Genomic DNA, 26,821 nt, shown 5'->3' with positions numbered 1-26,821 from the left:
AAAGATCATTATTTTATAAATTTAAAATGAGTTTTAATAGAAAAGTCAATAAATTGGATAAATATATAAGTTCTTTAAATTTTGAAGGGTAAGTAGAACATTATCAATTTTAGAGGAGCAAATACCTACTTTTGATTTTTTTTTATTTTAGAGGTATACCTAAAATTCCCCCGTTTATTTACGATACATTTTTAATATTTTTTGAATAAGTTTAAATTTTTACAATTTAAGCATCAAGTTTTCAAATACTGTGAATATGTCTAAAATAAATTATAAAGAAATGATTAAAAATTAGAATGCTTTTACGATAAACAACGTAGGAAGATATATGCATTTTTTTAACAGCAATTTGCAGTATAACAGGGACGTGCCCGGTTCCTATTCGGAGGTGGCATAGGGGGCAACTGGGCAAGTATTATTTGAGCTTTGAGATTTGTGCAGAACGTAGTTGGACTGTTGAGATTTTCCAAAAAAGTCACGCACCATATGAGATATCTCAGAGGATGCGAATTCAAAATACAAGATGGTTTAGAAAAAGAAACAAATTAAAGCTTTCCCTTGTCAGTTCGACTCCAGGGCTATAGATCGGAGAGAGCGACTTAACTCAGAGGCTACCTCGCCTAACTTCATTCTAAGCAACAAAGAGAAGGGAGAGAGATGAGTGTGTCGATTACAGTGATGAGCCTCAACCTACACGAAGGGGATCAAGCGAGAGATAGCCCCAACGGCTGGGATCGACGCAAGGAGATCTGCATCAGTGTCATCACAAATTATTCTCCTACAATACTCTGCACTCAACAAGGTCACTCCCTTTGTCTTTTGTTTCCTTAATTTTGCATTTGATTTTATTGAGGATTCTTGTTGATTTTATTGCAGGGTTGAAGTGGCAGCTTGACTACCTCCAGCAGTGTTTACCTGGTATAACTCTCTTCTCTTTGCCCTCCTTTATTTCTGTTTGTTTTTAGTACTAGCATTTGAGCATTGGATTATCACCCGTCAGGGGACAAAATTGATTACTTGTCTTGTTTGATTTTCAATTTGTCATATCATCTGTAGATTTGATTGGCACCAATTTACTAGTTTGTGATTATTTTGGTCTCTAAGAAGTGATGAATGGCTTGCCAGTGATTAAAATTGACATCGATAGTCTTGGTGCTGTATATTTAGGTTATGATCAATTTGGAATTTCAAGGAAAGGATCACAAGATACTTCTGATGAGTACTGTACCATTTTTTATGAGAAGGAGAAGGTATGATTTCCTCTATTTATTTCATTCCAGGCACGAGACGTTCTTGAATTAATTTTCTACCTTTCTGATATATTATTGATTATTTGGAAAGGTGGAACTTATAGAAGGTGGTACATTTTGGTTATCTGAATCTCCCTCAGTACCTGGAAGTATTTCATGGGGCACAACAGTACCATGCATCGCCACATGGGCTATATCCTTTTGGTTTTTGCTCTCCTGTTGCTCTTTCTTTTTTCTTCGAGGGGTAAAAATAAAGCAGTTCTTTTGTTGACCAAAAATTAATAACTTTATAACATTGCAATGTTGCTACCGTTAACTTTTGAGCTTTTGCCAAATTTCTAACCATCACATCAAGGAGTATCTAAAAATAACCTTGTGCTTTAATTTATAACCATAAAATTTGATCGTATCCATATTATGTAGCACAAGTGCACAACTAAACCCCGTTGGTCATGTGCTGATTGTATGTTCCAACTGGCTCCGAAACCATTTACTAGGATGTTCTTTCATTTTCCGTCTTTATTGCACAAAACGTGAGCAATTTTATCCTGCCTTAAAAATGTCAAATTATTGCGAGTACCAGTGTAAAACAAGAAATATAAAGTATATTTGTCATGATATGGAAGTATCCCTTACATCCTCTGTTACTCCTTAATTTACATCAAGGTGCCTAAATTAACCTTCCTTTGTAATTGTTTAACCTGCAAAAACGAGGAAGAAAAGAGGGCTATGGGTTTCTTTATCTTTAAATTGCTAGAAAGAGTGGGAGGGGGCAGCTATAATAGTAATGATGTTTTATCAGGGCATTTTATGTTTTATCAGGGCATTTTACATGTGTTGTGTGACTATCATTGCTCCTGGAATAAACTTTTAAAATTAAATTAGGAGCAAGGTGACCAAATGGTCCTTGAAGGTTTAAGAGTATGAAATGTTCCTGCTTTTGCTAACTGGAGATCCTGAATTGCAGCATTTTTCGGATTTAACATTTCTTTCATTTATAATATGGATAGAATTCCTAGTCAACTCCTAGTAGAATGAGCTATGCTGATTAGATTTAACCAATAAGAAACTTCACTAATACCAAGTCTGCTATTGCTAATAGTTCCTTTAGTTTGCTGACTCAATATGATTTCAGGGAGATAGTTTAAATAGTGCTATAGAATGAATTTTATGCACAAAACGATTTTTTTTGGAATTTAAGGGACCAACATTGCCAAAATGGAACACTGAAAAGGTACCTTAACAGGATTTGGTGACAGCACGGGGACTGGGGGCTTGGTAGCATATGGGTTGTTGGGTTTGTAGCAATCCTTGGTTTCAAATGGTCAGAACTCACTGGTAATATATTATGTGACCCTGTTTCCTTGACATAAATTACACACATTTCAACTAAAGAGAGTGGAACCACCAGGGTTTAGCTTTCAAATTGTGAACACCAACTTGGACGAGTTCAGCCCAAGGGCCCGTAGGCGCAGTGCCTTGCTTACGTGGCAGCATATCGCGTCTCTCCCACCAAATTTGCCAATTGTATATTGTGGTGGGTTCAACACGCAGAAGGAGTCCATGACCGGTCGTTTCTTGCTTGGTAGGTCAAGGTATGTTTTGTAGTTATCTTTCTTTTTACACGTTTACAAATTTAAAAAACAGAAAAGTATTAGTTGTATCATTGTACCTTGTGGAAGGAAAAAACATAATTCACACCTGTATTTCCCTAGTAAAAACTCAATTCTATTGCTATTAACATGTATTTTAAAAAAAATTCCATACCGATCCCTTTGTGACTTCCTTCAAAAGGAAAAAGGAGGCACAAATGGAGGGCCAGTTGTTTAGTATTTTTACTGTGGCTCCCATTAATGACCGCTATTCACTATCCTGGCATGGACAGCATTATACTATTTTTTTTTTATTTGTATATAAAGATTGTGAAGAAACAATAATTGGAAACTTAATACTTAGATAGATGGTAGACTACTGCTATTTGTGGAGCATTTTTGTCTACTGACCAGTCATGCAGTTCATGGCAATACTGTTATTTCCTATGTTCAATAGGGCTGTATATTTTATTCCTTTTGTCTTATGGTATTATAATCTTTGAGGCTTTGGAGGGACTGCACATGAAAGCTTTCCTAATTTAGTATTTTTCAGAAAAAGGCTATCTTGTATTAATTGCATATGAGTTCCTATTTGCTTGACATGCCTAAAAATTAATCAAGACAAGGGTTATAGTACTTGTGCTGACATACTTTATATTATAATAAAATGTGAAAAATACGGTATCGAGTATTACAGTACCAGCTGGTTATTGTAAATGGACAACTGCTGATATGGCCTGTCCATGTAAGGTATGGTTGGGGGTGACTTTCAAGGTTGATCCAGACATGCAACCGAAAAAACTGCAATATGAATGAAATATTTTGGTTGTGGAAAATAAAAAGATTTGCCAGTCCAAATGTAATGTTTGGAGATTCTTTCTGATTGGTTTTTCTTTTCAACTTCTTTCTTTTATTTTATACAGAGAGCATGGAGTAATTGGAGACATGAGGGATGCATGGCCAAATGCTCGCACGAGGAAGAATGCATCCTTAATACGCACTTATCATGGATTTAAAGGTAAACAGTTTAGCTTTTAGGACCTTTGAGTAAAAATTTCTGTTCAGTTGCACGGATCCAATTAGAAAACCACCCCATTGAAGTAGAGAAAGCATATAAACCCAGTCTGAGACGTAAGCTTGGAAAATTATTTATACACCCTGTAATATTGCTTGTATGGAAAGCAAAAAGGACAAATACAAATGATACGACAACAAAGAGTTAGTTTCTATGTATGCACGGCATATAATATAGAGTTTGCACCTCCTTCAGGTGACAAACAAGGTGCCATGGAATTTCTCAAACTAATTTTCAGGGCTCTGTGCCTCTGCTGGGACCGACAAACCCAAGATCTACATGTCGATTGGATCCTTTTTCGAGGCCGCTCGTTAGTTCCCGTGCTCTGTGAAGTAATAAATAACAACATAGATGGGTTCTATCCATCTTCACATTTTCCAATCTATGCTGAGTTTTTGCTACCCCGCTCTGTACGCCTTGTTGAAATTCCCTCCTAGGGGTTCATGATTTTCATTTTTCTAATTTTGGCAAGTATGTGGTCGTGCATTTGATTTTGGTGTGACTTGTGTGTGACAGAGTGTATTCTTTTTTCTTTGTACATTTGTTGTAGTTGTGTACTTCTGTTGTATGGTTTTTTGTTTATAAAAATAATCAGATATTCTGTTAGATAGGTTTAACTGCGATTTGAAGATATCCATAAAACTGAACACTGCAGTACAGTCCACACCACCCGACCTAATCAGCTGTAGTTGAAAATGTTCGCTAATCGGCATTCTTGTTATGAAGTATTATTTGCAGGATTAAGAACTACATAATCGGAAATAATTTACAACTCCATTTGAGTATGTATATGTACATTATCTGAAATAAGAGCAAAAATTATCTATATTTCTTCATGCAAACACGGGTGTTTTTCCGAGATATTTTACTGCAGTCTTTGCTGCTTCAACATCTATGTCTATTAGCTTTCCGGTTTTGGATGCAATCACAGTGCAATTTTTGACTTCTGCATCTGGCACAAACAGCTTGGCTTTCTCTTCCGAAGAAAACAAGGCAACACTACAAAAAGGAATAAATAATGATAATAGCGATGATGATGATCAAAAAGTATGATAGATTTTATACATCTTGATCCATCATTGAACTTATGAAATATGAACTACGCAGGTTATAATAGGCTAGGTTCGATCCAGGCTCAGTTTATCTGGCAGGATCACTTAATAGTTGTCTGCTCTATACAAAGAATAAACAATGAGCTTTACCATGGTTTATCTCGGGCGAGTGCGAGCTGAACAGCAGCAGTATTGGTGCATATGACACCAGCCGAGTCCTCAATCAGAGCAGCAAGCTGTTTAACAAGATAAAAAATTGACCAAGAAAATCACCATTATGTAAATTAGTTGCAATTTTTAATCATTATATTTTAAAGAAATGTATAATTAAGTAATTATAAATTTGAAACAACCTTGCCGGGAGTGGTCATGAAAAGAATAGCAGCAGCGTCTCCAACTGTTTCCTCTAACTCTTCTCTTTCTCTCTCATGTGGAATCACAATTACTGGCTTCACATCGCTGCTTTTGTAAATTGTAACAACAAGGTAGCGACCAAGATGAATATATGATAACAAAACTAATTATTCATGAAATTAATTAGTTTTTGTATCATTATATAAATCGAAACATTGCATTGTGGTTTTTGTTTATACTCTTAAAGGATTACAAATCCTGGATCACTTTGGTACCTATATATACTTGGACTTAACTGGCAAACCACAGTGACACAGTACCTGGTTTAAATTCTGGTGTCAATAGTTTTTTCTATTGATTTTTAACTTTCTGAAAAGAAACCAGCAATCAGGGGTACACCGGGCCTCAAAATATGCATAACTTTGCAACAAGTCGATGATAAAATGAACAGGTAACAGATGAGACCTTACTGTACCAAAATATTTCTGGTCTGGAACTGCCTGGTATATAACAAATGCTAGACCTATCAGGGGTTTGTCTTTACTAAAATGCTTCAAGCTACAAGCAATGGTAACCTGATCTCCTTAACTATTTCTGCCCATAGTTCTATTGGCAACAAGCTATCTGTATCTCCTCTAGATTGCATGGAAGCCACTGAATCAGATTGAATTCCATGAATGACAACATATTTTCCTTTCTGTGCACCTGCTTCCGTGTACTTCTCTGCCACATGAGCCCTGAGCTTCTTAGAAATGGAGACCTTCAGTGGCGGCACAGGCTCTTTTGGTATGTCTTTCACTGGCCTCCCTAGCCATTCTATCATCTGGTCGTACCTTTTCAAAGTTCAAGGAGATTAATGGAGGCTTCAGAATTGAAAAAAGAAGAAGACAAAATTAGTTGCAAGGGAACCTTTTGCTTTCTAAAATTCAGAATTTTGTGATTTCTTCTATTTCTAGAACTATCAATGGTACCTCTTGGCCACTTGCTTTATAAAAAATCAAAAATAAATAAATAAAAAGAATTGTGTACCAATCAGAGTTTGCTTAGCTCCTATGTATTATGTATATAATATTTTCTTAAAGTTTGTTGCAGGATTTTCCTAATATGCTATCATACTTATAAAAAGGTGACACATGTGTAAGTGCGTTGCTTCAATATAAATAAACAAATGGGTAGATAGAAGTAAACAAAATCTACAAATTAAAGCATCTGGAAGTACTGCTTGAAAGATGCAATTATAAGGGAAGAAACGTGATAATTTGCTTAATGCTGAATAAAGAAAAATCTTACATGTGGTACCCGCTTTCAGAGAGGTTTAAATTTGGCGGTATGAAGTACTCTGTCAGGAACAGTCCAGAAATGTTCACATCAGGATACACATAGCTAACCTTGTCTCGTGCCGATGACATGAACATAAATGCCGCATGACCAAACCCGGCTACCTTGGTTGATAGGATGAGGTCGTAGTAATTATTCTGTTATCATGCACAACAAAGAAAATAAAGAAAAGTTATAACAGATTGTTATGGTAGTCCGAAATCCATGTAAGTTGTCAATTGGAAACCAAACCATATATTTACCATATAGCAGGAAAAGCAACGAGTAAGAAAAATAAGAAACAAATACAAGAAAAATTGTGGTCACATATTGTCAATTGATTTGCAATACGCCAGGTAAATAAAAAAGTATAACAATAATACACTGTCTGGATAACTAGATCGGTCTGTGTCAGTAATAATATATATATTGATGCCAATTTAATTTGGCAACTAAATTTTTTCTCCAATATGCATGAACGTATCAACCTGTATATGTATGTAGCCTCGTTTACAGAACAATATTTTTTTTATAACTATATTGAAACAAGGAGGCAGATTAGTGTCGAACATATATAGGATTTCAAATACTTGCAAACTGTCTGACCAATTCAACAAATTAAATAAAGTATGACCAAATTTCATAATATTTTTACTCTGTAAAATTCCACTCAAAATCAGAGTTATGAACAAAAGAATCAAAGGAGTGACATAATTCTAATAAAGCATCACAGACCAACCTTAAGCACTCCAAGCATGTCAGTATACTCTGCCGGTTCCGGGAATTTAATATCGATATCATACACATTGGCCCACCTGACATTTTTATTTATTTCGTAAGTTTGTTTCCCCCTAGCGGACGCGATAACATCAATCTCAACTCCGGGGTACCGATTCTTGATCAGCTGTATCACAGGAAAATACAACAAATTTTCATACACTCCGCCGGACATCAAGCAACAACACCGCCTCACATCACCGCGTAATTTGGAGGCTAGATCTGCCAACTCCACATTAAACCCTTGCGGGAACTTAAGAAAGCCATATGGATTTGTTGGGTTCTCGGGCGGTCGTGGGTCCTCTTGTTGCTTACCCTTTGGGAAAGGATCATTAATTTCCATGCCGGGGTCCTCGCCCGGGTCAAATGGATCGAGCCATGGATTCTTTTCCTTGGCCGAGACAGTGAAGGGTGAGGCGGAGGGGGGTGATGGCATGGTTAGAAACTGGTGGGAAGGGTATTTGGATTTGGTTGGGTGGAGGTAGGAAGGAGAGTGGAAGGAAAGGGAGTGGAGGTGAGGAAGAGAAGCCATCAGTGGAGATGGTAATGAGAATTTTGGGTGAGGTTTTTGTTTGGGGACGTTAGGATTTGAATTGTATTGTGTGGTGGAGGGTAGGATAAGTGCTTTTCTCAAATCTCCTTCTATTCTAATTCTCTATTTGTTTAACGCAATTCAGCTGTAAGTTTGTATGCCCCTTTACAACTGAAAACATTGTAAAAACATGTATGAAAGTGAAGACGTTTGCTTGTTTACTTATGTATTTAGTGGTGAATTCTTTTTTTTGAAATGAAAAGGAGAGTTAAATTTGCTCCCAACAAGGTTCAAACCCTCCACCTCTATGTAGAGAGCTTTAGTGACTAAGGCTTGAATCACTACACCATATCAATCTTGTAGTGGTGAATTCTTATTAGGAGTAGCAATTTGAGAAGAGGGGTTCAAATGCACCCAAATTTTTGTGCACCCAAATGCACTCTATCTTTCAAATTCTTTTTCTCCGTTTTCAAAGTCCGAATAGTCAATCCGAACCGTTAGATGTGATCTATATATTAATATGTGCTTGGATACCAAATTTTACATTTTTTGGAATTTTTTTACTATTTATTAAGCCACTTTGAAAATCGCTGATTTTACATTTTCTGGACCATTGGATCAGCGATTTTCAGAGTGGTTTAATAAATAGTAAAAAAAATCCAAAAAATATAAAATTTGGTTTCCAAGCACATCTTAATATATAGATCGCATCTAATGGTTCGGATTGACTATTTGGACTTTAAAAACGGAGAAAAAGAATTTGAAAGAAAAAATACACTTGGATGCATAAAAATTTAAGTGCATTTGAACCCTCCTCATTTGAGAAAGCTTCTAATAAATTTAACCAAATTTCTCATATGTCGGGCCTTCCGCGCAATGGTAACATTAGAACAGGTTTGGGCCCAATACAAACGGACCCAAAAGATCTAGGCGAAACAGTTAAATGGGCAAGAATTAAGAGGTGACGTGCTACCCTTATTCGGACCGTTACGGGCCCAATGAACCTAACTGATTAATATTCCTTTGCAAGTAATCGGTCCAGCGTACTTTTATAAAGTTCACCCACCGTTGAGTAGACCGAGTCTAGCTAAGGTAAATCAACCTTGTAAGTTGTAACTAAGTCGACGCTTCAATTCTACGTCGCACGAGTCCCTAGGACTGAGTCACAGAGTCAGCGATCGAGGCTCGACTCTTCTTTATTTTTTGGGATAATTTTTCAGAAGCACCCGGATAAATATAAAAACTGCATTGTATTGTATGCCTTGTAAGTTGTAATTGCTCTTCAATAAAATATTTTTTTTCCGCTCAAGCCAGAACTCCATTTTTATGTAAATTTGACTATATCAGAATTTTTAAATGTCCAACTTCGAGTGGGGACCCCGGGGAGTATTCACTTGTACTGGAAAATATGATATTTTATTTATGGAAAGCAATATTAAATGTTGAAATAGCTACGTACTAACAATTCTTATGCTTATCTGACAATTAGAGTAGAGTCAGGTAAAACGAATTGTGAAGATGCCTGGAACAGAAAGCATTGAATAGGCCTTTGAAGAAAGCACAAGGTATACCTTTCTTCTTTTGCTTACCATTTAAAAAATGGGAAAATTTTCCATGTGCCCATTGAAACTTTTCAAATAGCCAATTTTCTCATGAAAACACCATAATATCTAATATTCTCATTTAAACTCAATTTTCTTTTTTCCTATCCCCATTTATCTATTTTATCTTATATTTAATAATTTTAAAATTCAAATAGACAAATATACTCTTTTATTGAAATTGAGATATCCATTAATTTCAAACAGAATTTTTTGAGACTCTTCATCTTCCTTCCAATGCTTATCTCTCCCATCCTCCTTGTTCTTCTTTTTTTCTCCACCGTTCACCTTGGCATAACAGCAACAAGAGCCGGGTGCCAACGACACTGATCAAGGCTCGTGGCAGTGCTTGATTTGTCGAACAACCAGCTCTCTGGGAGGAGATACGTACCCGGCCAGTTGTTCCATGTCATGGCACCATGCTTACTTGAATAACAAATGCCTATGGGGCACACCTTTGCCAACAGATTCTGAGCTCCGTGAACAATATTTATCAATTTATTTTCATCATATTCACTTCTCAAGTTTGGTGTTAATTACATAAGAATAACACATGCAATTCGATCAGATGCATTTCATTATAGTTGATTTGTTTATAGCAACACAATACAAACACTAATATTCATTATAGTTGATTTGAGAAAGATTATTCCAGTTTATGGATTGTATCCCTATTAATTTGCCTATATATTTCAATTCCTGAATTGTGTTAATCATCGATTTAATTTCCATGAGTTCACATTCTCTTTTTTTTTTTTAAATTATTTGACAGAAGCCGTCAAATTACATGCATCACAAAATAAGAAACTATACACTTTTTACATAAGTTTCCTAACAAAAATTAAACCACACCCCTGCTTCCTGTACCACCCTCCGTCCCAATATTTCAGCCGGTACCGTTCCTCTAAAAATTAGCTCGTTTCGCTGCCTCCATATTAACCAGCAGGTACAAAGCAACTTGTTCACCCATTCATTCAAATTTTGTCGTTCGTCTTGACGGAACATTCTTTTGGATTGGGATCAAACAACAAAGAGTGAACTGTGTACCGTTGGTACCAGTATTAGTGGGATTATCGTGACTCCCAAGAGTTTCACATTCTCAGCCAATTAAATCCCCAACTATTCATCCGGTTTTAATTTCCATTCAAGCACGACACCTAAGTGAAATTAAATAGTTTAAAAATCAAGTAATGGCGGACTATCAAAGAAAAGACTCAACAGATGAGCACCAAAGCGCCCTAGCGATGCTAATCCCAATTCCCAAGTAAATGGAAAAAATGAGTCTATAGATGAAAGGGTATAGTTGTCTATTTAATTTTTAAATTAATTAAATGAAAGGTAAAATAGATAGAGGGGATAGAAAAAAGAAAATTAAATTTTAATGGAGATATTGGATTTTATGAGATTTTCGTGGAAAAATTGACTATTTTAAAAAATTTCATGGGTACATGAGAAATTTTCCCTTAAATAATAACGTTTTTGTTATAAAATTTTTAATGGAGATATTGGATATTATGAGATTTCCGTGGAAAAATTGACTATTTTAAAAAATTTCATGGGTACATGAGAAATTTTCCCTTAAAAAATAACGTTTTTGTTATAAAGGAAACAGTTGGGGTGCTACTGGTATAGTGACATGCCCTACTATTTTTCTTAAATTTTATTAAATAGGCTTCAAACGACGAATTCAAAAATATTAAAATCTATTTCACGAGTGATGTATTTACATATACAATTTATAAATTTTTCATTCATTTAGTATATAGTCCAACGGTAAAAATATAATAAAAAAATAAATACATTGAAATTAATTTATAAATCTTCATTTTTTGACCGCTTGACTTTATACTAAATAAATTAAAAAATTATAATCTTTGCATTTAAACATCACTGTAGTATATCGGTTTTAACAGTTTGGATTCATCATTGAAGTGTTTAATAAATTTTTAAGGAAGTAGCAAGCTAGTCATATTTAATTTTGTTATAAAATATATACAAGTTAGCCTTGTATTAGTATCTTCAATACAAAATTGACAAGTAATACTAGGTTTAGTTTGTTGTTACATAATGCAAGATGAAGATAAGATCTTGGCGTGTAACAAAGAATGTCCCAAAATTACAATATTGTGCATTTAAAATTAAAAAAAATATATTTATCAATATGTGTTTTTAGAGTATAGTTAAAATGTCTTATTGTTTATGTGTTCTAATTAATCATGTCTTAAATTTTTATCTTTATTAAACTCTAAAAGGTCAATTCGAACCGCTCAACATAATTATTAAAACGTATTTAGAGACAAAAAAATTTACTATTTTTTTAGATAGGTATAAAATCACTACTTTTAGAAGATATAAAATTTACATATATCTAAAAAAATAGTAAAAAAGTAAAAAAAAAAAAAATATATATATATAAAATTTGATCTTCAAGCACATTTTAATATGGAGATCATATTAAGCAGATCGAATCAACTATTTAAAATGACAATGAGACATTTCAAACCTACAAATCCACTCATGTTTTTAAGTGTAAAATACAAACTCGAAAGAGTTCCGGCGCATGATTCAAAAACGTGTATTTTACACTTAAAAACCTACTCATGTTTTTAATTTAATAGAATTGAATTCTATAAATGTGTGTTCTTTAAGTTCAATTTGTTAGAAATTTGGAATCTATGATTAATAAATTCAATGAGATTTTTGGATATAAACTATAAAGTGTTTGAATGGACTTATAACTGTCGGTTCTAAGATCTCATCACAAACTCTTGTGAAGTGGAAAACAACCTAACATGGCCCAAGCCCAAGGTGCACTTATTTTCCTTTCCGTGAAGTTCTGTTACTTGTCTTCTTCAGGCTGACAGAAGAGAACTAATATAAATATTTCTGTTAAATTAAGATTTTACAGGACGGAACGGACCATACTTAAATTAATCCTTTTCTTTAACCCCACCGGTTCACCGATCCAGTCAAAAACTAAAAAATAAAAGCTCTCCCTCCCCTTCGAAGAAAAAGAGCGAGATCCAAGATAGTGAGCGCTGACCTGCCGCTCCAACCGGGTCGTGAGTTGAGACCGACCGGAATTAGTTCGAAAGTTGAAATTTGATAGTATATATATTAGTACACTTCGGTCTCTCTCTCTCTTCTCATAGATCCCAATATCAAATCTCAGATCTCCGATTACTGACCCCAGATCCCATGGCGATCGCCACCAAGTCGCCATGGATGCCCATGGTGCTCCTGTGTTTATCTCTGATTGCTTCATTGTCGCATGCATTCTACCTCCCTGGCGTCGCCCCAGCTGATTTCCAAAAGGTCTTAATTAGTTATCTTCTCTTCTAAGCTCTATATTTTTTATTTTAGTTTGCATTGTTAGATCTAAGTTGGATTTATCTTTCTGATTGGTTCTTCATGGATTTTTGGGGGTTTGTGATAGAAATGGACATTGCTGATTATTTTTCCGCTATAGATCTGCCTTTCTTAAGACAATGTATCCAAGTTTTGGATGATGTGGCTAAATCTGTGTAGGATTCAATCAATGTATTCGAAGTAGTAGTTTCTTATAACCAGTGTTCACTTTCACTCCGCTGGAATATTTTGATGCCAATTCGGCCTTTTTGTCCAAAGATCCCTGGAATTATTTTTATTTTTATCAGCAGACCTGTTTCGTTCATTAAGTTCATGTATATAAATTTAGCAGTTGATTGTGCGTTGCTGGCTATTATAGCAAGGCATTCTGTGTTTGATTGATATTATTTCTAATGGAGCTTTACTCTCTCCCACATGTTTTTTGCATTTACCAATTGAATCATTTAAAAAAAAAATTTGAGGATGTTTATTTTTCTTATTTTTGTTATTTCTTGCACAAAATTTGCAAAATCTCTGAGTGACAATCAGATCTGTCATGAAAACTGTTTGTCTCAAATACATTGATTGAATCCTACACAGATTGTCAGATTGTGAGTAGCACACTGTGATGTCAACTGATGAAAAAAATAATGAGAACCCTACTACCTTACATCTAATAAGTTTACTCAGACTAGAGTGAAGAGAGAAAACTTTTGAGGAGTTGATTTTGGTTTCATGTCCGCAAATTGTTTAATATTTACCATCTTTTCTGATTCCAGAGAGACCCACTTTCGGTGAAGGTCAACAAGCTTACATCTATAAAGACACAACTTCCTTATTCCTACTATTCTCTTCCTTACTGTAAGCCTGAGGTCATAGTCGACAGTGCTGAAAACCTTGGTGAAGTGCTTCGCGGTGATCGCATTGAGAATTCTCCCTATGTGGTAAGCTTTTCCTCAGGTACCTGAGGTTAACGAAGCCTAAATTTTAACCTTTTTGCTTTAATTAAACCTCTATGCAGTTATGCCTCATGACCTAACTTGGCTGGGTCGCCTTTAAATTGTGCAATTAAAATTGCTCAGCAGTCAAGCCAAAAATAAACAAACAAAACATGGGGAAAAAAAAAAACTAGGCTCTCTGATTATTTTCTGTGCTGCTTTGTAGTTTGAAATGCGAGAGCCAAAGATGTGCCAAATTGTGTGCAAGGTTACACTGGGGGAGAAAGAAGCGAAGGAGCTTAAGGAGAAAATTGAGGACGAATACCGTGTTAACATGTATGACTTATGTTTGTAATTCTGAAAGAAAAAGGCTCTCGTTACATCAATTCTGTTCTTCCACCTTTATATAGTCTTAACAGGCTCTAATGATCATTCTGTACTAAATGTGTAAACCCTAATAAAAAAACTTATTTGCAACATGTCAATAAGATGTACAGTTATGGCCTGTTATGATTAACAACTGTTTCAACATAGGATTCTTGACAACCTACCGCTGGTTGTACCAATCAAAAGGCTGGATCAGGAAACTGCTCCCATCTACCAACATGGCTTCCATGTCGGTGTGAAAGGTCAATATTCAGGAGTAAGTTATTTCCTTTATGCTCTAGAAGAATCAAAACATTTTTTAAGCATTGAAGTACTTTCAAACATATTATTGTTCACTTTTTTTTTTTTTACTTTTCCAAAACAGAGCAAGGATGAAAAGTACTTCATCCACAACCATCTTTCATTTCTAGTTAAGTATCACAAGGATGAGCAAAAAGACCTTATGAGGATCGTTGGGTTTGAGGTTAAACCATTCAGGTATAGTGTTAAGCAAAAAGTCCTTATCTTTCAAGTCTCAGCTACCCCTGGGAGCACACACTGTACTACTAAATCTTAACACGTTCAATTTTGTGATATAGTGTTAAGCATGAATATGAAGGACAATGGAATGGCAACAACACTCGCCTGACAACCTGCGACCCCCATGCCAAACGATTGATCACCAGCTCAGATTCGCCGCAAGAGGTTGATGTCAACAAGGAAATTGTATTCACGTATGATGTTGATTTTCAGGTATGACCATGATATATGCTCATTATGATACATTCACAATTTCCTCTCAATCTTATCATATAATTTCAAATTTTGTTCTTTTTTTTATGACAAATTATGTATTGTTCTTATATAATTTGTGTATAGTGCTGTTTTTTCAGTATGATTTTCATATTGTTATATCTTGTTAGCTTGTGCACAATCCAGTAGAGCCATCAGAATTCCAACAACACCAGAAATGCTCACATTTTGCAAGCATATTGTTGAAACTAGGAACCTCTATGCTTGAAGCAAGAATTAAAAATAGAACTTGTGCAAGTGTTCAATAGTTAAACTCTCAACTTACACAAAAGCATGTCATCTAGAGTTGGAGAATGGAATTGCCATTTCTAACAGTTCCACGTCCATGTAATCAAATGGAAACCATTCTCAAATTAGACATGCAATGTTCTTCTGTATAGCTCAGCATAAATTATTGTGCATGGATAGTTTTGGTTAAGATAATAACCCGAGAAAGAGGACCTTGTTGGCATTCAAATTTCTTCTTTTTCTTTTTTCAGGAAAGCGATATCAAGTGGGCATCCAGATGGGACACGTACCTTCTAATGACCGACGACCAGATTCACTGGTTCTCAATTGTGAACTCGCTGATGATTGTACTTTTCCTCTCGGGTATGGTCGCCATGATCATGCTGCGCACTCTCTACCGTGACATCTCCAAGTACAACGACCTCGAGACCCAAGAGGAGGCCCAGGAGGAAACTGGCTGGAAACTCGTCCACGGTGATGTGTTTCGCCCCCCTGCGCACTCTGACTGGCTCTGTGTCTATGCTGGCACAGGCGTCCAGTTCTTCGGCATGCTCTTGGTAATGTTGACGTGTTAATTGTTTTGGTTAAGCAAGGGCTTACATTTTTCAAAATCATACAAAGTGTCCATTTTTTTTTTTGCTCAGTATTTACAAGAAAAGCTTTTAATTTATGGAGAAATTGACAAGCAGCTCTATAGCAAATAAAGCCTGCAGCATCTTAATAAATTTAGTTAAACAACTAGCAGCTGTGCTAGGATAAAAGTGAGTGCAATAATGTAGTTTGATCATCCATTTTTCAAGACAAAAATAATTTAGAGTTATATTGATCTACTTTGTTTTAAAATTTGGTGCTGTTTTTGTTTCTTAATCAGTACAACCATATAATTCTAGAGTTGAATTTGATCTACTCTTAGTTAGTTCAATAGTGAGAGTTACAATTTGCAAATTTGAAATGCTACAAGCTTTGGTGTTATCTCCTATAAATGCATTTTTGAGGTGTCCCCCTCATTTTGGTTTGTTGGTGCCCTTAGAAGAACCTAATGCCAATCAGCTTATTCTGACATCATTTGTTTGTTATTTGATCTAACCAGGTAACTATGATGTTCGCTGTTTTGGGTTTCCTGTCCCCATCAAACCGGGGCGGTCTCATGACTGCCATGCTTCTCTTATGGGTCTTCATGGGCGTTTTAGCTGGCTATGCCTCAGCTCGACTTTACAAGTTGTTCAAAGGCTCCGATTGGAAGAATATTACTCTGAGAACAGCATTCACCTTCCCTGGAGTAGTTTTCGTAATTTTCTTTGTGTTGAACGCTCTTATCTGGGGAGAGAAGTCGTCTGGCGCGGTCCCTTTCACTACCATGTTTGCCCTTGTTTTGCTCTGGTTTGGCATTTCGGTCCCCCTTGTTTTTGTTGGGAGTTATCTCGGGTTTAAAAAGCCGGCATTGGAAGACCCAGTCAAGACAAATAAAATCCCAAGACAGATACCTGAGCAGGCGTGGTACATGAACCCATTGTTCTCCATCCTAATTGGCGGTATCTTACCTTTTGGTGCTGTATTCATCGAATTGTTCTTCATCCTGACATCAATCTGGCTACACCAGTTCTACTACATTTTCGGATTTCTCTTCCTTGTGTTTATTATACTCTTCGTTACCTGTGCCGAGATCTCTATAGTTTTGTGCTACTTCCAGCTTTGCAGCGAGGATTATTTGTGGTGGTGGCGGTCATACCTGACATCTGGGTCCTCGGCTTTGTATCTATTTCTCTATGCAACCTTTTATTTCTTCACAAAGCTGGAGATCACCAAGCTTGTTTCAGGAATTTTGTATTTTGGGTACATGCTCATTGCATCGTATGCTTTCTTTGTATTGACCGGCACCATCGGTTTCTTCGCTTGCTTCCTTTTCACAAGGCTAATCTACTCTTCTGTCAAGATTGATTAAGGGATAGAGAAGATGTATGTGTCACAATATTGATGAGAAGATCATGGAATAATTGCACCTTGCTTTGAAATGAGGGATGTGCTTTTTGTTAGGTAGATAATCAATTTAATTCATAGTTTTGTTCGTTCCATATTCCTTCCGATGGCCATCAAAGACATTCTGTGGCAGTTTAGAGATTCAAGGATTCATGTATACCAGCCATATGTTGTTTATGTTCTCTTTTTCACTTTTAGTTTCATTATGCTTTGTTGGAAATTTGTTTGGTGTACCCATATAATACTTAGTCGATATTTGTATAACAGTTCGAAATTTGGCCATCAAAGACATTTTGTGGCAGTTTAGAGATTTAAGGATTCATGTATATCCAGCCATATGCTGTTTATGTTATATTTTTCACTTTTAGTTTCATTATGCTTCCTTGGAAATTTGGTGTACCCATATAAGATTTAATCGATATTTGTATAACAGTTCGTTTAAAACACTGTGACCATCATTATCCGGATTACAGTCTAATCTGGAGGAACAAACAACGTTTTCTTACATCTATTGTCATCTTGTACCATCTTAGAACAAACCTATATGCGTGCTATTGTATCTTCCATGCGGATCGTTTTATTATGTTTGTTTAGAAATAAATTAAAGCATGTGACTAGTATGTTGCACCACTCAATAAATGTTGAAAGTTGTTTAAATAATTAATTGTTAAGCGGGTGATTAAACAATTATACTGCAATTTCATTATGCATAATTAGTTGAATATAGTACATTTCCCTACGCTAGCTAGCAAAATCCACTGCAATTTCATTATGCAGAGAACAGTACTAAGGGAGATAATTTGATTTTAAAAAATTCATCCGGAGTATTATACATCAGGGGTGTCAACGGGTACAGTAAGGGTTGGGTACAAGCATTTTCATACTCGTACTCGTCACAAATTATTCTTACTCTTATCCTACTTTATCCGTTACAAATTGCCTTACCTATTGTAGTTGTCGTTGGATAATAAAATAGTAGCGGGTAAATAACGGTTAATACTTGTATACTAATTATTTTTATTATTTAATTAAATAAAATACTAAGACAAATTTATTTGTCACATATATAGTCACATTACTAATATAAAAATTAATTCCAACTAAATTATTTTTCTTTATCAAAACACAAATATCTTTGTTCTTTAATTAAAAAAAAAACAGACATGCAAATAAAAGCAACATGGTCAATTGTTTAAGTGGGTGAATTATGTTTAACACAGTTACATAAATGATCAATTGTTCAAGTTAGAAACTTTAATAAATTTTATTTTCCAAGATCAAGAGTAGTTGTCAGCTGGACCGTTGGACTGTTGAAAAACAACAGATTTCAAACCAGCTTAACAAATAGTAAAAAAAGTTCCAAAAAATGTAAAATTTGGTCTCCAAGCACATTTTAATATAGATTGAACATCTAATGGTTTGGATTTGTTGTTTGAACATCAAATACTAAAATTTGACCCCATAAGCACTTAGGTCAAAGTGCTACCGGTAGCAATTTAGACATACTATATATATATATAGATAGATAGATAGATAGAGAGAGAGAGAGAGAGAGAGGAGGGATCAAGTTACAACAATTTTTACAACAAGTTATCACAACCATTTTCTACATTTTCAAAGTCCAAATCGTCGATTCAAACCATTAGATGTGATCTCTACAATAAAATGTGTTTGGAGACCAAATTTTATATTTTTGGAATTTTTTTACTATTTATTAAGATGGGTACAAAAACTAGTCAAATTCAGACCATTGAATTTTGTACCCATCTTAATAAATAGTAAAAAAAAATTTCAAAAAATATAAAATTATTTATAATTTATTTATATAATTATCCGATCAAGTAACGGGTACAAAATAGGTTTTATCCGTACCCTTACCCGTTTTGATAATGGAAAAAAATCTTTACCCGTACCCAATAAGTTTACAAAAAATTTTTTTTACTCATACCCGTCTTATCGAATACGGTACAGGTCGGATAAATGGATAAAAGGGTGCCATTAACATCCCTATCATACATATATTGATGTACACATCAATAAATTATCGTGTATGAATCAAGTCATAGTCATGAAATTACCTGTAAAGAATTTACACATCGCTATAAATATGATGCATTTTAGATTATTTGAACAAATTTACACAACTAAAATGTAACAAAGATGGTTCGATATTTAAATTTTGATACATTTATTCACTATTATGTAAATTTTTTGGCTTAGCCTCCACTCCAGCCGTCATTGTGATCACACACAACCTAGATTTGCCGACAATGTAATCGATAGAATATTCTTTTGAGAAGCGATATCCCAATTCGTTTCAAAAAGTAAAAGCAAATTCCGAATGACATCCGTAAAAGAGAAATTCCTAATGGAACGCAATTAGCAGCAACGCAAACCGTGCATTCTATGTTGAATGTCAGGTGGATTAGACCAAGAAAAAAAAAGTGTATATGGTCGGCCACTTCCAGGCTTCGCACCTGTTAACTTCGATAGTTTGGTAAAAACCAACAAAAAAAAATCCTTTTCATATGTTCATACTAACTGGCATTAAATCAAATGAGAAAAGAAGACTGGTAGAGCAACTATTTGTTCTTGTTAGGGGGAATTTTTTGCTAGAAGAGAGAAAACATAGCATTAAAAAATGAAGAACGAGAGACTCTGTAAATAATATTGCATGTGTAATATTTGGTATATTTGGGAAATGAAAAAGAATATTCAGCATTCAAGTATTTATTATATTTGGAGCATCCATTCCTTTCTCGTCTCATCATACACTGCCATATTAGTAAAAATCATCTTCTCAGTGTAAAACTGTTAAGCTGAGTTGCAGTTATATTGAAATTTCAGAAATAAATGGTGCGTAGCTCAGTCGGTTAAAGACAATAATTTTCAGTGGTGGAATCAGATATTCAAATTATGGTGTTCAAACATACATTGAGATCAATCATATAAAATAATGTATAAATACAAATCATATACAAATCAAACACACATTGAAGCTTGCTTTAGCCATTGAAACTAGCTTTTTTCTTTAATTAAATTGATTTATCATAAGACTTTTGATTATAATTGCTACGAACGAAAGCAAGCTTCAATGGCTATTAAGATACAAATCAAATTTGAGTGACTAATTCGTAACAAATCACAAAGTTTAGTGATCTCCGATGAAAATTTATCCATAAAATTTTGAAAATGAATGAGATCAACTAGAGAGCCTCCTCTTAATAATGTATAGACACATTAATTTTGAAAATTTCTGCTTGATAATAAGAACGTGAGATCTAAGGTTTTCTATTAACTAAAAAAAAAAGGAAACAGGAAGAAAAGGTACCTCTATACTGTCAAAATGACAGTTTCGGTTTCCGTGGCTCCAGAATAGGAGAGCTCTCGTAAAATATCAGCAAATTGGATGGCTCATATAAAACATAATTAAATTAACTAATTTCTCCTACATTATCTGATTTAATAATTAATTATATTTAATCCAAAACCATTTAGTAAAATTTCAGTAATCAAGTTTGTTTGGAGCTATTTAATGACCGCGTACTAATTGGAAATGAGCTAAATCACCAAAAAATGGCCATATCTTACTACTATATATACTTCCTAAAAAAGACATTAACTTGAAGTCTCCGGGAATTTTTTATTCATAGTAATTATAAAAAAAAATATGTACGGAAACAGATGGAGTACCTCGTTTTCAACTAATATAGTAAGATTATCAGCACAGATCATGATCCATATTTTATGGATCTAAGGCAATGTCCACGATTAATCTTTTTTTTTTAAAATAAAAAAAAAATTAGACTGCAGTTTTAAATCGTTTTACAAAAAAAAAAAGGATGGATCGTGGACTTTGCCTCATATTCATAAAAGAGTGAGTCTATGATACTATGCATATTACGATTTGTTACCGTGTTACGGCTCTATATTCGAGTTTTCAAATCCTAACAGTCGATCCGAACCGTTCATCTTGTTCTTCATATTAATATGTGTTCGGAGACCAAATTTTACATTTTTTGAAATTTTTTACTATTTTTTTAGATTTATTGAAAATCACTGTTTTTGGATGGTTCAGAATTTTCAGATCAAGTGATTTTCTAAATATCTAAAAAAATAGTAAAAAAATTTCAAAAAATGTAAAATTTGGTCTCCAAACACATATTAATATGGAGAACAAGATGAACGGTTCGGATCAACCGTTAGGATTTGAAACTCGAATATAGAGCCGTAGCACGGTAACAACCTGTGATATGCATAGTACCATAGACTCACTCTTCATAAAATGTAAATCGTGATTCGTGTTGATCATCTTACTATATTGATTGAAAACTAGATACTCTATCTATTTACGTACATCTTTTTTTTATAATTACTATGAATAAAAATTCTCCCCCTTGTCACCTTGTGCAGAGGAAAATGATGAGCAAGGACAAGGAGGTACATGATGATCGCGTAGAATACAAGAGGTCCGTTTTGTGATTCGTGCCAGATTAAAACGGACGATTCAGATCTCACACTACACGGTCAGACGCACTGGATGTGAATTTCATCTTGGGCGTACTACGAAGCTGAGCCGGAGGTAAGGGGGCTGGGAGGTGGCGGTGGCGGTGGCGGTTATGAGCCTCCCTAAAAATGTCAAAAATTGCGTTACATTGTTGTACATTGCCTTCCTTTATTCCTTATCATTTATGAAGCATTGAAGTTTTTTTATATTTTTGAAAGATTCTTTTTGTGAATTTCAAAGAAATTTTAGAAGAGGTAATATTAGATCCAGTCAAACATGATGTGTTGTCAGGTGAAGGCAAAGGGATAGAGACATCAGCTGATCAGCACCAGAGGAAAGGGCAGTGCTCGGATCTGTTGAATCAACAGTACGCAGGCTTGCTACAGAAGCTTGCGGAATAGGGGTAATGTAGTAATGTTTGAGGTTAATGAAAACGGGCAAGTCTTATGATGTCCACCATTTTTGAATCGTTTAACCTTCTAAGGCAATGTCCACCATTTTTTACTGTATCATGTTTAGGGGCGGACTTACATGGAGCCGTCTCTTTTGAATTTTGAGTTTTAGTGTTGATTTATCGGTTATGATTAACTTTGCTATTTTTGAAAAAAAAAATTTGCCATCCTCTGAATGTTTGATTTGCAGTTCGGGTTAAATTTAATGTTAAAATCAAAATATTTTTTTTAATTATGATTAGTAATTAGAATTATAAGTTAGAGGATTATAAATTACAAGTCTGGGTGTTATAAAGTATAAGTCAAAGTATCGTTTTTTTTATGGAGTACCCAATTAGTTAATGAATTTAAATCCAATTAGCTATTTAAATCTAATTCGATATTTTTTTTGCTAGAAAAATTTTAAATTATGTTTTCACGTAAGGAGTTTGTTTCAAATTTCAATTCAATAAAACGGATGCCTGCACCTTTTTTTTCAAAAAAAAAACAGAGAGAAGAAAATTACACTTTTTGACAGTGGCAGCCTGGCAGGACTTTTATTATGGTATAGTGAAATCGTTAATTATATACTGTAAGTTTTGATTTTGGCATATTCAATCAACCATATTTTAAAGGTTTGGTATAAAGTGTGGCTTGGACTTTCTAAATTCTAATATGTTATATTTTTAATTTTTGTCGGTTGCATTTTTAATGTCTTATTATGAAATTGTCCTTTTCCGAAGAAAGTTCCATATGAATAGCAATTAAACTGTTATTCGTATTTTGCTTGTCTGTACTTTTCACAGTGGATCTGACTTGATTTGCATGAAAACTCTCCATCCGTTATTACTTTATAGGCTACCGTGCAATCGATTTTGCAGAAATGAGATCGTAGCCAGCACGGCAAGCCGTCTGATCACGCTGATAGCCATTTCACTTTTCAGTTTTATGTTTATTTTTTTATTTTTCTGTCTTCTTTTTTCAGTTTACCCTCCAGTCCAATATGACCTGAACATCTACCTTCCTGGCCTCCCAAAATTATTTTTTCTTTTTAAATTTTTGAAAAAAACTGTTAGGTTCTGTTCGGCCATCACTGTTTTCGTGAGAAAAATAAAATTCACACAGAGTGAAATTTTTTTTTTTCACAGAAATAGTACTTCAACCATTCAAATTAAATTTGTTTCTGTTTATGTTCCTATTTGACAGCTGAACAGGACCTTATGGCCTCACAAAATTCAATAGTGCAAGACATGAGAAGTGCATATCCTCTGAGATATCTCATGTTTTGTGTGACCGACGTGTTCAGTGCCTATTCGGGGTGACGTAGGGGGCCAGTATTATTTGAGCTTTGAGATTCGCACAGAACGTATTATAACGGTTCTAGCTCAAATTGATAAATTTTGTAATCCGACATCAATGCAAAAAAAAAAAAATCATTTCGTACTGTATAAAAAATTATTACTTTTTTTTTCTTAGTTAATTAGAAGTTCAGAATGGACCAAAAAAATGAACCGGCCCCAAATATTAGATAAAAAAAAATACAAAACTCAAATCTCTTGTCATGGTGCAGTCCGTCTTTGCCAAGTCTGTGAAGGTTCTTGCGCAAAGTTCTCTCCAGATGACAAACATAGCTACCAGTAGGGTTCCCCTTGCCTTTTTGTTGCTCTATTATTATATTGACTTCAAACGAGACGAATTCAAATTATTGAAACTAGTATATTTTATGAGCGATGCGTATACATGCAACATTTTGAAAATTTTGAATTTATTTATTATAAAATCAAGCGGTAAAAAAATATGATTTTGTACATACAAAAAAAAAATTATAAGTTATTTTAATGCATTCATTTTTATCTTTACCACTTGACTTTTACTAAATGTATTCAAAAATTTCAAAATTTTGTATGTATCTACATCACTTGTGAAGTAGATCGGTTTCAACGGTTTGGATTCGTCTCGTTTAAAGTTAATTCTTTTGGTGAGCACAACACACCCTAGCTTTGCTCCTAATGGAATAAGTAGCATAAGTGCATATGCAGACTCTGAAAAAAGACATAAATGCGTAAGCAGGATTTATTTGTTTTACAAAATTTGTATATATGGTCTTAAAATTTCAAATATTATAAAAAAAAAATCAATTGGGTATGGTATAATAAAATACAAAAAAAAATTTGTATTGTTTTTCAAAATAATAATAGTTATTATTTTGTTAATCATTCTAATTTGTGTATTTTTTTTTTGTCAAAGTCATTTACCTTTTGGTAACAACTTAATTTTTGTAATTATTACAAAACAACTCCTCGTAATTATCAAATAAAACATTAGTGATTATGTTCTTCTTTCTTAAAAAAAAGAAGTAGTTAGTTCTTTGTCAATACAAAACTAAACCGATTAATTTCACGACCTGACTAGTAAACTAACGGTCCAAATTACCGAGTTGATGTCCGATTTAATTCCAATACAATTAAATAAAACTTCCACCAAAGATTTAAAAATAAATAAATAAAGTGTTTTGTGTATTGAATTACAAATACATAATATATCAACAACAGGTAGGGGATCAATCCCACTTAGTAACATAAATACGATGCTAACTTAGAACGGATTTATTTAATATGAATGGAACCAATTAACCTTAATTTTCTTAATTTTTTATATAATTCAGAGTAGAATATTATGTGTACCATAAAATTAACGATATTTTTTCAGATAAAATAAACACGCCGAATCTGAATAAGGGGAGCAATTCTTGGTTGTTTTGACTGGAGAGGAGTTTGGCGTTTGATCACATTCTTCTCCCTGGAAAAGCTGCTCAGCCATCTGTATCTGTTGCTAAGTTCGAGGGGAAGACTTTGTTGGAGAATGGAGAGAACAAGTAGTGAAAAGGATTTTCTTCGTTTGTGGTGGTTAATTCTCGAAGGCACGGAGACGCAAGAAAATTCTCTCCGGCTATAAAACAATTTTGTCTAATTTCTCAACATGGCGAAAAGAATTATGTCGAATTTCTGGGCTAGCAGAGGCAGGACATAGGCTTCCTGGTCACTGTCAGTTAACTGGATCGGGTTCTTCTTCGATTGTATAGATTAAATCGAGGAGTTCTAACCCGTTTGAAGTTTGAACTATTAATTCGTTCAATTTTTATATTTTAATAGTTCTTATTCATGAAAAAATTAAGACCTGTCCGGGCTCAGGACAAGCATGGGTTTTATTTGGAGGCCGCCGCCCGCCGTCCAGACTACTGGTCAGTGGTCCCGCTCTGCTATCATAAAAGAGAAAAAGCGAAAGAGAGAGGTATTAAATAACATAACTTGAAAAAGTTATTGTCATAATTAATTGACAACAGAGAAATCTTGATCATGGTATGGCTAGGTCCAGCTGGAATTCACATCCTCTCCATTACCTGAAAAAGAGAATCTTTTACAATTAATCGATCCGGACCGTTCCTTTTAACTTGGCACGAATCTCAAAGCCCAATAATACTGCCCCTGCGCTAACCAGAATCCCAAAGCGGTTGAAATTTAATCTCAAACCATAAAGTGAAGGATATTCTCCACGGTACCTGGGAGGATATGAATCCGGTCCAGCTGTCTGTTCCAATTTTTCAACGCTGGATTTACGTACCCCGGAAAAGTGTTTTGAATGCAGGACATATGGCCCATTAGTTCTTTCAATCAATTGGTCTAAATTCTAAATTTGTGTGTGATCCATCATTCGTCTCATACCACGAAAAGTAAATCTCTTTCTTTTTTTGTGCTATTTATTTTTCCGATAATCCCTATTTTCTTCCTGTAATGGATTACCGCAATTTTTATTTTCAGTTACTAAAATTACTTCTTGGGCTTTGTCTTAAGAATAAAAATATATATTAAAATAAAACTTTAATTTTTAAATTGAAATAAATACTATCAGATAGAATACAACATCAAAAAATATATAAAAATGATCACATAATAAAGTAATTAATTTTTTTACTCAAAAAAATAAAGTAATTACTTTTGTACAATAAATTATATGTGTTTTAAAGCTAATCAAATCCTTTGATAAGTTTAACTTCAAAACACATCAGATTAACTTCAAACAACGAATTCAATATTAAAAATTATATATTTTATAAGTAATATATTTACATGCAAATTTGTAAATTATCGATTAAAATTACAAAGTCAAGCAGTAAAAAAAATGAATGTATTAAAATAACATGAAAAAAAATTCTTTTTAAGAATGCTTGACTTTATATTAAATAAATTTTAAATTTTAACATGTCAAAACATATAGCGTGAAATAGATCAATTTTCAACGATTTAGATTATCACTCGAAGCCAATTGAAAAACTCACCAAAAATGTGAGCTTAAGAAGATACCATAACTCAAATATACCCCCAAACATTGATAAATATTTATTATTCAAACATTAAATAATTTTCATCATATTATTAAATTTAACAATAATTAACAATTAATATGATAATTAAAATTATGTACTAATTTAAGCATATTTTTAAAATTTTAAAGCTCAATTATTTTTTATAAATATCAACTGAGGTCGAATATTGATGAGATAGCAACCTCACCGCCTGATGGCTGGATGCCTGGAATCTGGATCATTCATTACATGACTCATAAAAGAATAAAAAAACGTCCGTGTAGACCCATCCAACAAAGC

At 34.1% G+C, this 26,821-nt stretch overlaps 3 protein-coding genes across 4 annotated transcripts; 2 read left to right on the top strand and 1 right to left on the bottom strand.

Annotated features, from left to right (window-relative positions):
- Positions 1-549: 549 nt before the first annotated feature.
- On the top strand, positions 550-4,523 carry LOC144565089 (DNAse I-like superfamily protein). Its single transcript, XM_078314723.1, has 7 exons — positions 550-802; positions 877-918; positions 1,168-1,250; positions 1,342-1,443; positions 2,631-2,845; positions 3,766-3,860; positions 4,113-4,523. Exons 1-7 carry the CDS (start codon positions 658-660, stop codon positions 4,352-4,354), a joined length of 924 nt encoding a protein of 307 aa, XP_078170849.1. The 5' UTR covers positions 550-657; the 3' UTR covers positions 4,355-4,523.
- Positions 4,524-4,601: 78 nt separating this feature from the next.
- PNSB1 (NDH-dependent cyclic electron flow 1) lies at positions 4,602-8,017 on the bottom strand. Of its 2 annotated transcripts, none has more exons than XM_078314722.1 (6): positions 7,380-8,017; positions 6,614-6,798; positions 5,899-6,156; positions 5,323-5,428; positions 5,120-5,205; positions 4,602-4,916 (listed from the first exon to the last, which is right to left on the bottom strand). In XM_078314722.1, the coding sequence occupies exons 1-6, from the start codon at positions 7,947-7,949 to the stop codon at positions 4,751-4,753; spliced, it is 1,371 nt and encodes a 456-aa protein (XP_078170848.1). In that variant the 5' UTR covers positions 7,950-8,017; the 3' UTR covers positions 4,602-4,750. The 2 variants fall into 2 exon arrangements, with proteins under 2 accessions (XP_078170848.1, XP_078170847.1); XM_078314721.1 differs by having other exon boundaries at positions 5,323-5,431; positions 7,380-8,007.
- A 4,542-nt stretch (positions 8,018-12,559) lies between these two features.
- LOC144565733 (transmembrane 9 superfamily member 9-like) lies at positions 12,560-17,543 on the top strand. Its single transcript, XM_078315554.1, has 8 exons — positions 12,560-12,865; positions 13,678-13,842; positions 14,063-14,172; positions 14,371-14,479; positions 14,588-14,700; positions 14,802-14,955; positions 15,495-15,800; positions 16,334-17,543. Exons 1-8 carry the CDS (start codon positions 12,749-12,751, stop codon positions 17,183-17,185), a joined length of 1,926 nt encoding a protein of 641 aa, XP_078171680.1. The 5' UTR covers positions 12,560-12,748; the 3' UTR covers positions 17,186-17,543.
- The last annotated feature ends 9,278 nt before the right edge of the window (positions 17,544-26,821 follow it).

Source organism: Carex rostrata, chromosome 14 (genome assembly GCF_964058835.1).
Source record: "Carex rostrata chromosome 14, lpCarRost1.2, whole genome shotgun sequence".
NCBI lineage: Eukaryota > Viridiplantae > Streptophyta > Magnoliopsida > Poales > Cyperaceae > Carex > Carex rostrata.
This window is presented reverse-complemented; position numbering and strand designations above follow the sequence as displayed.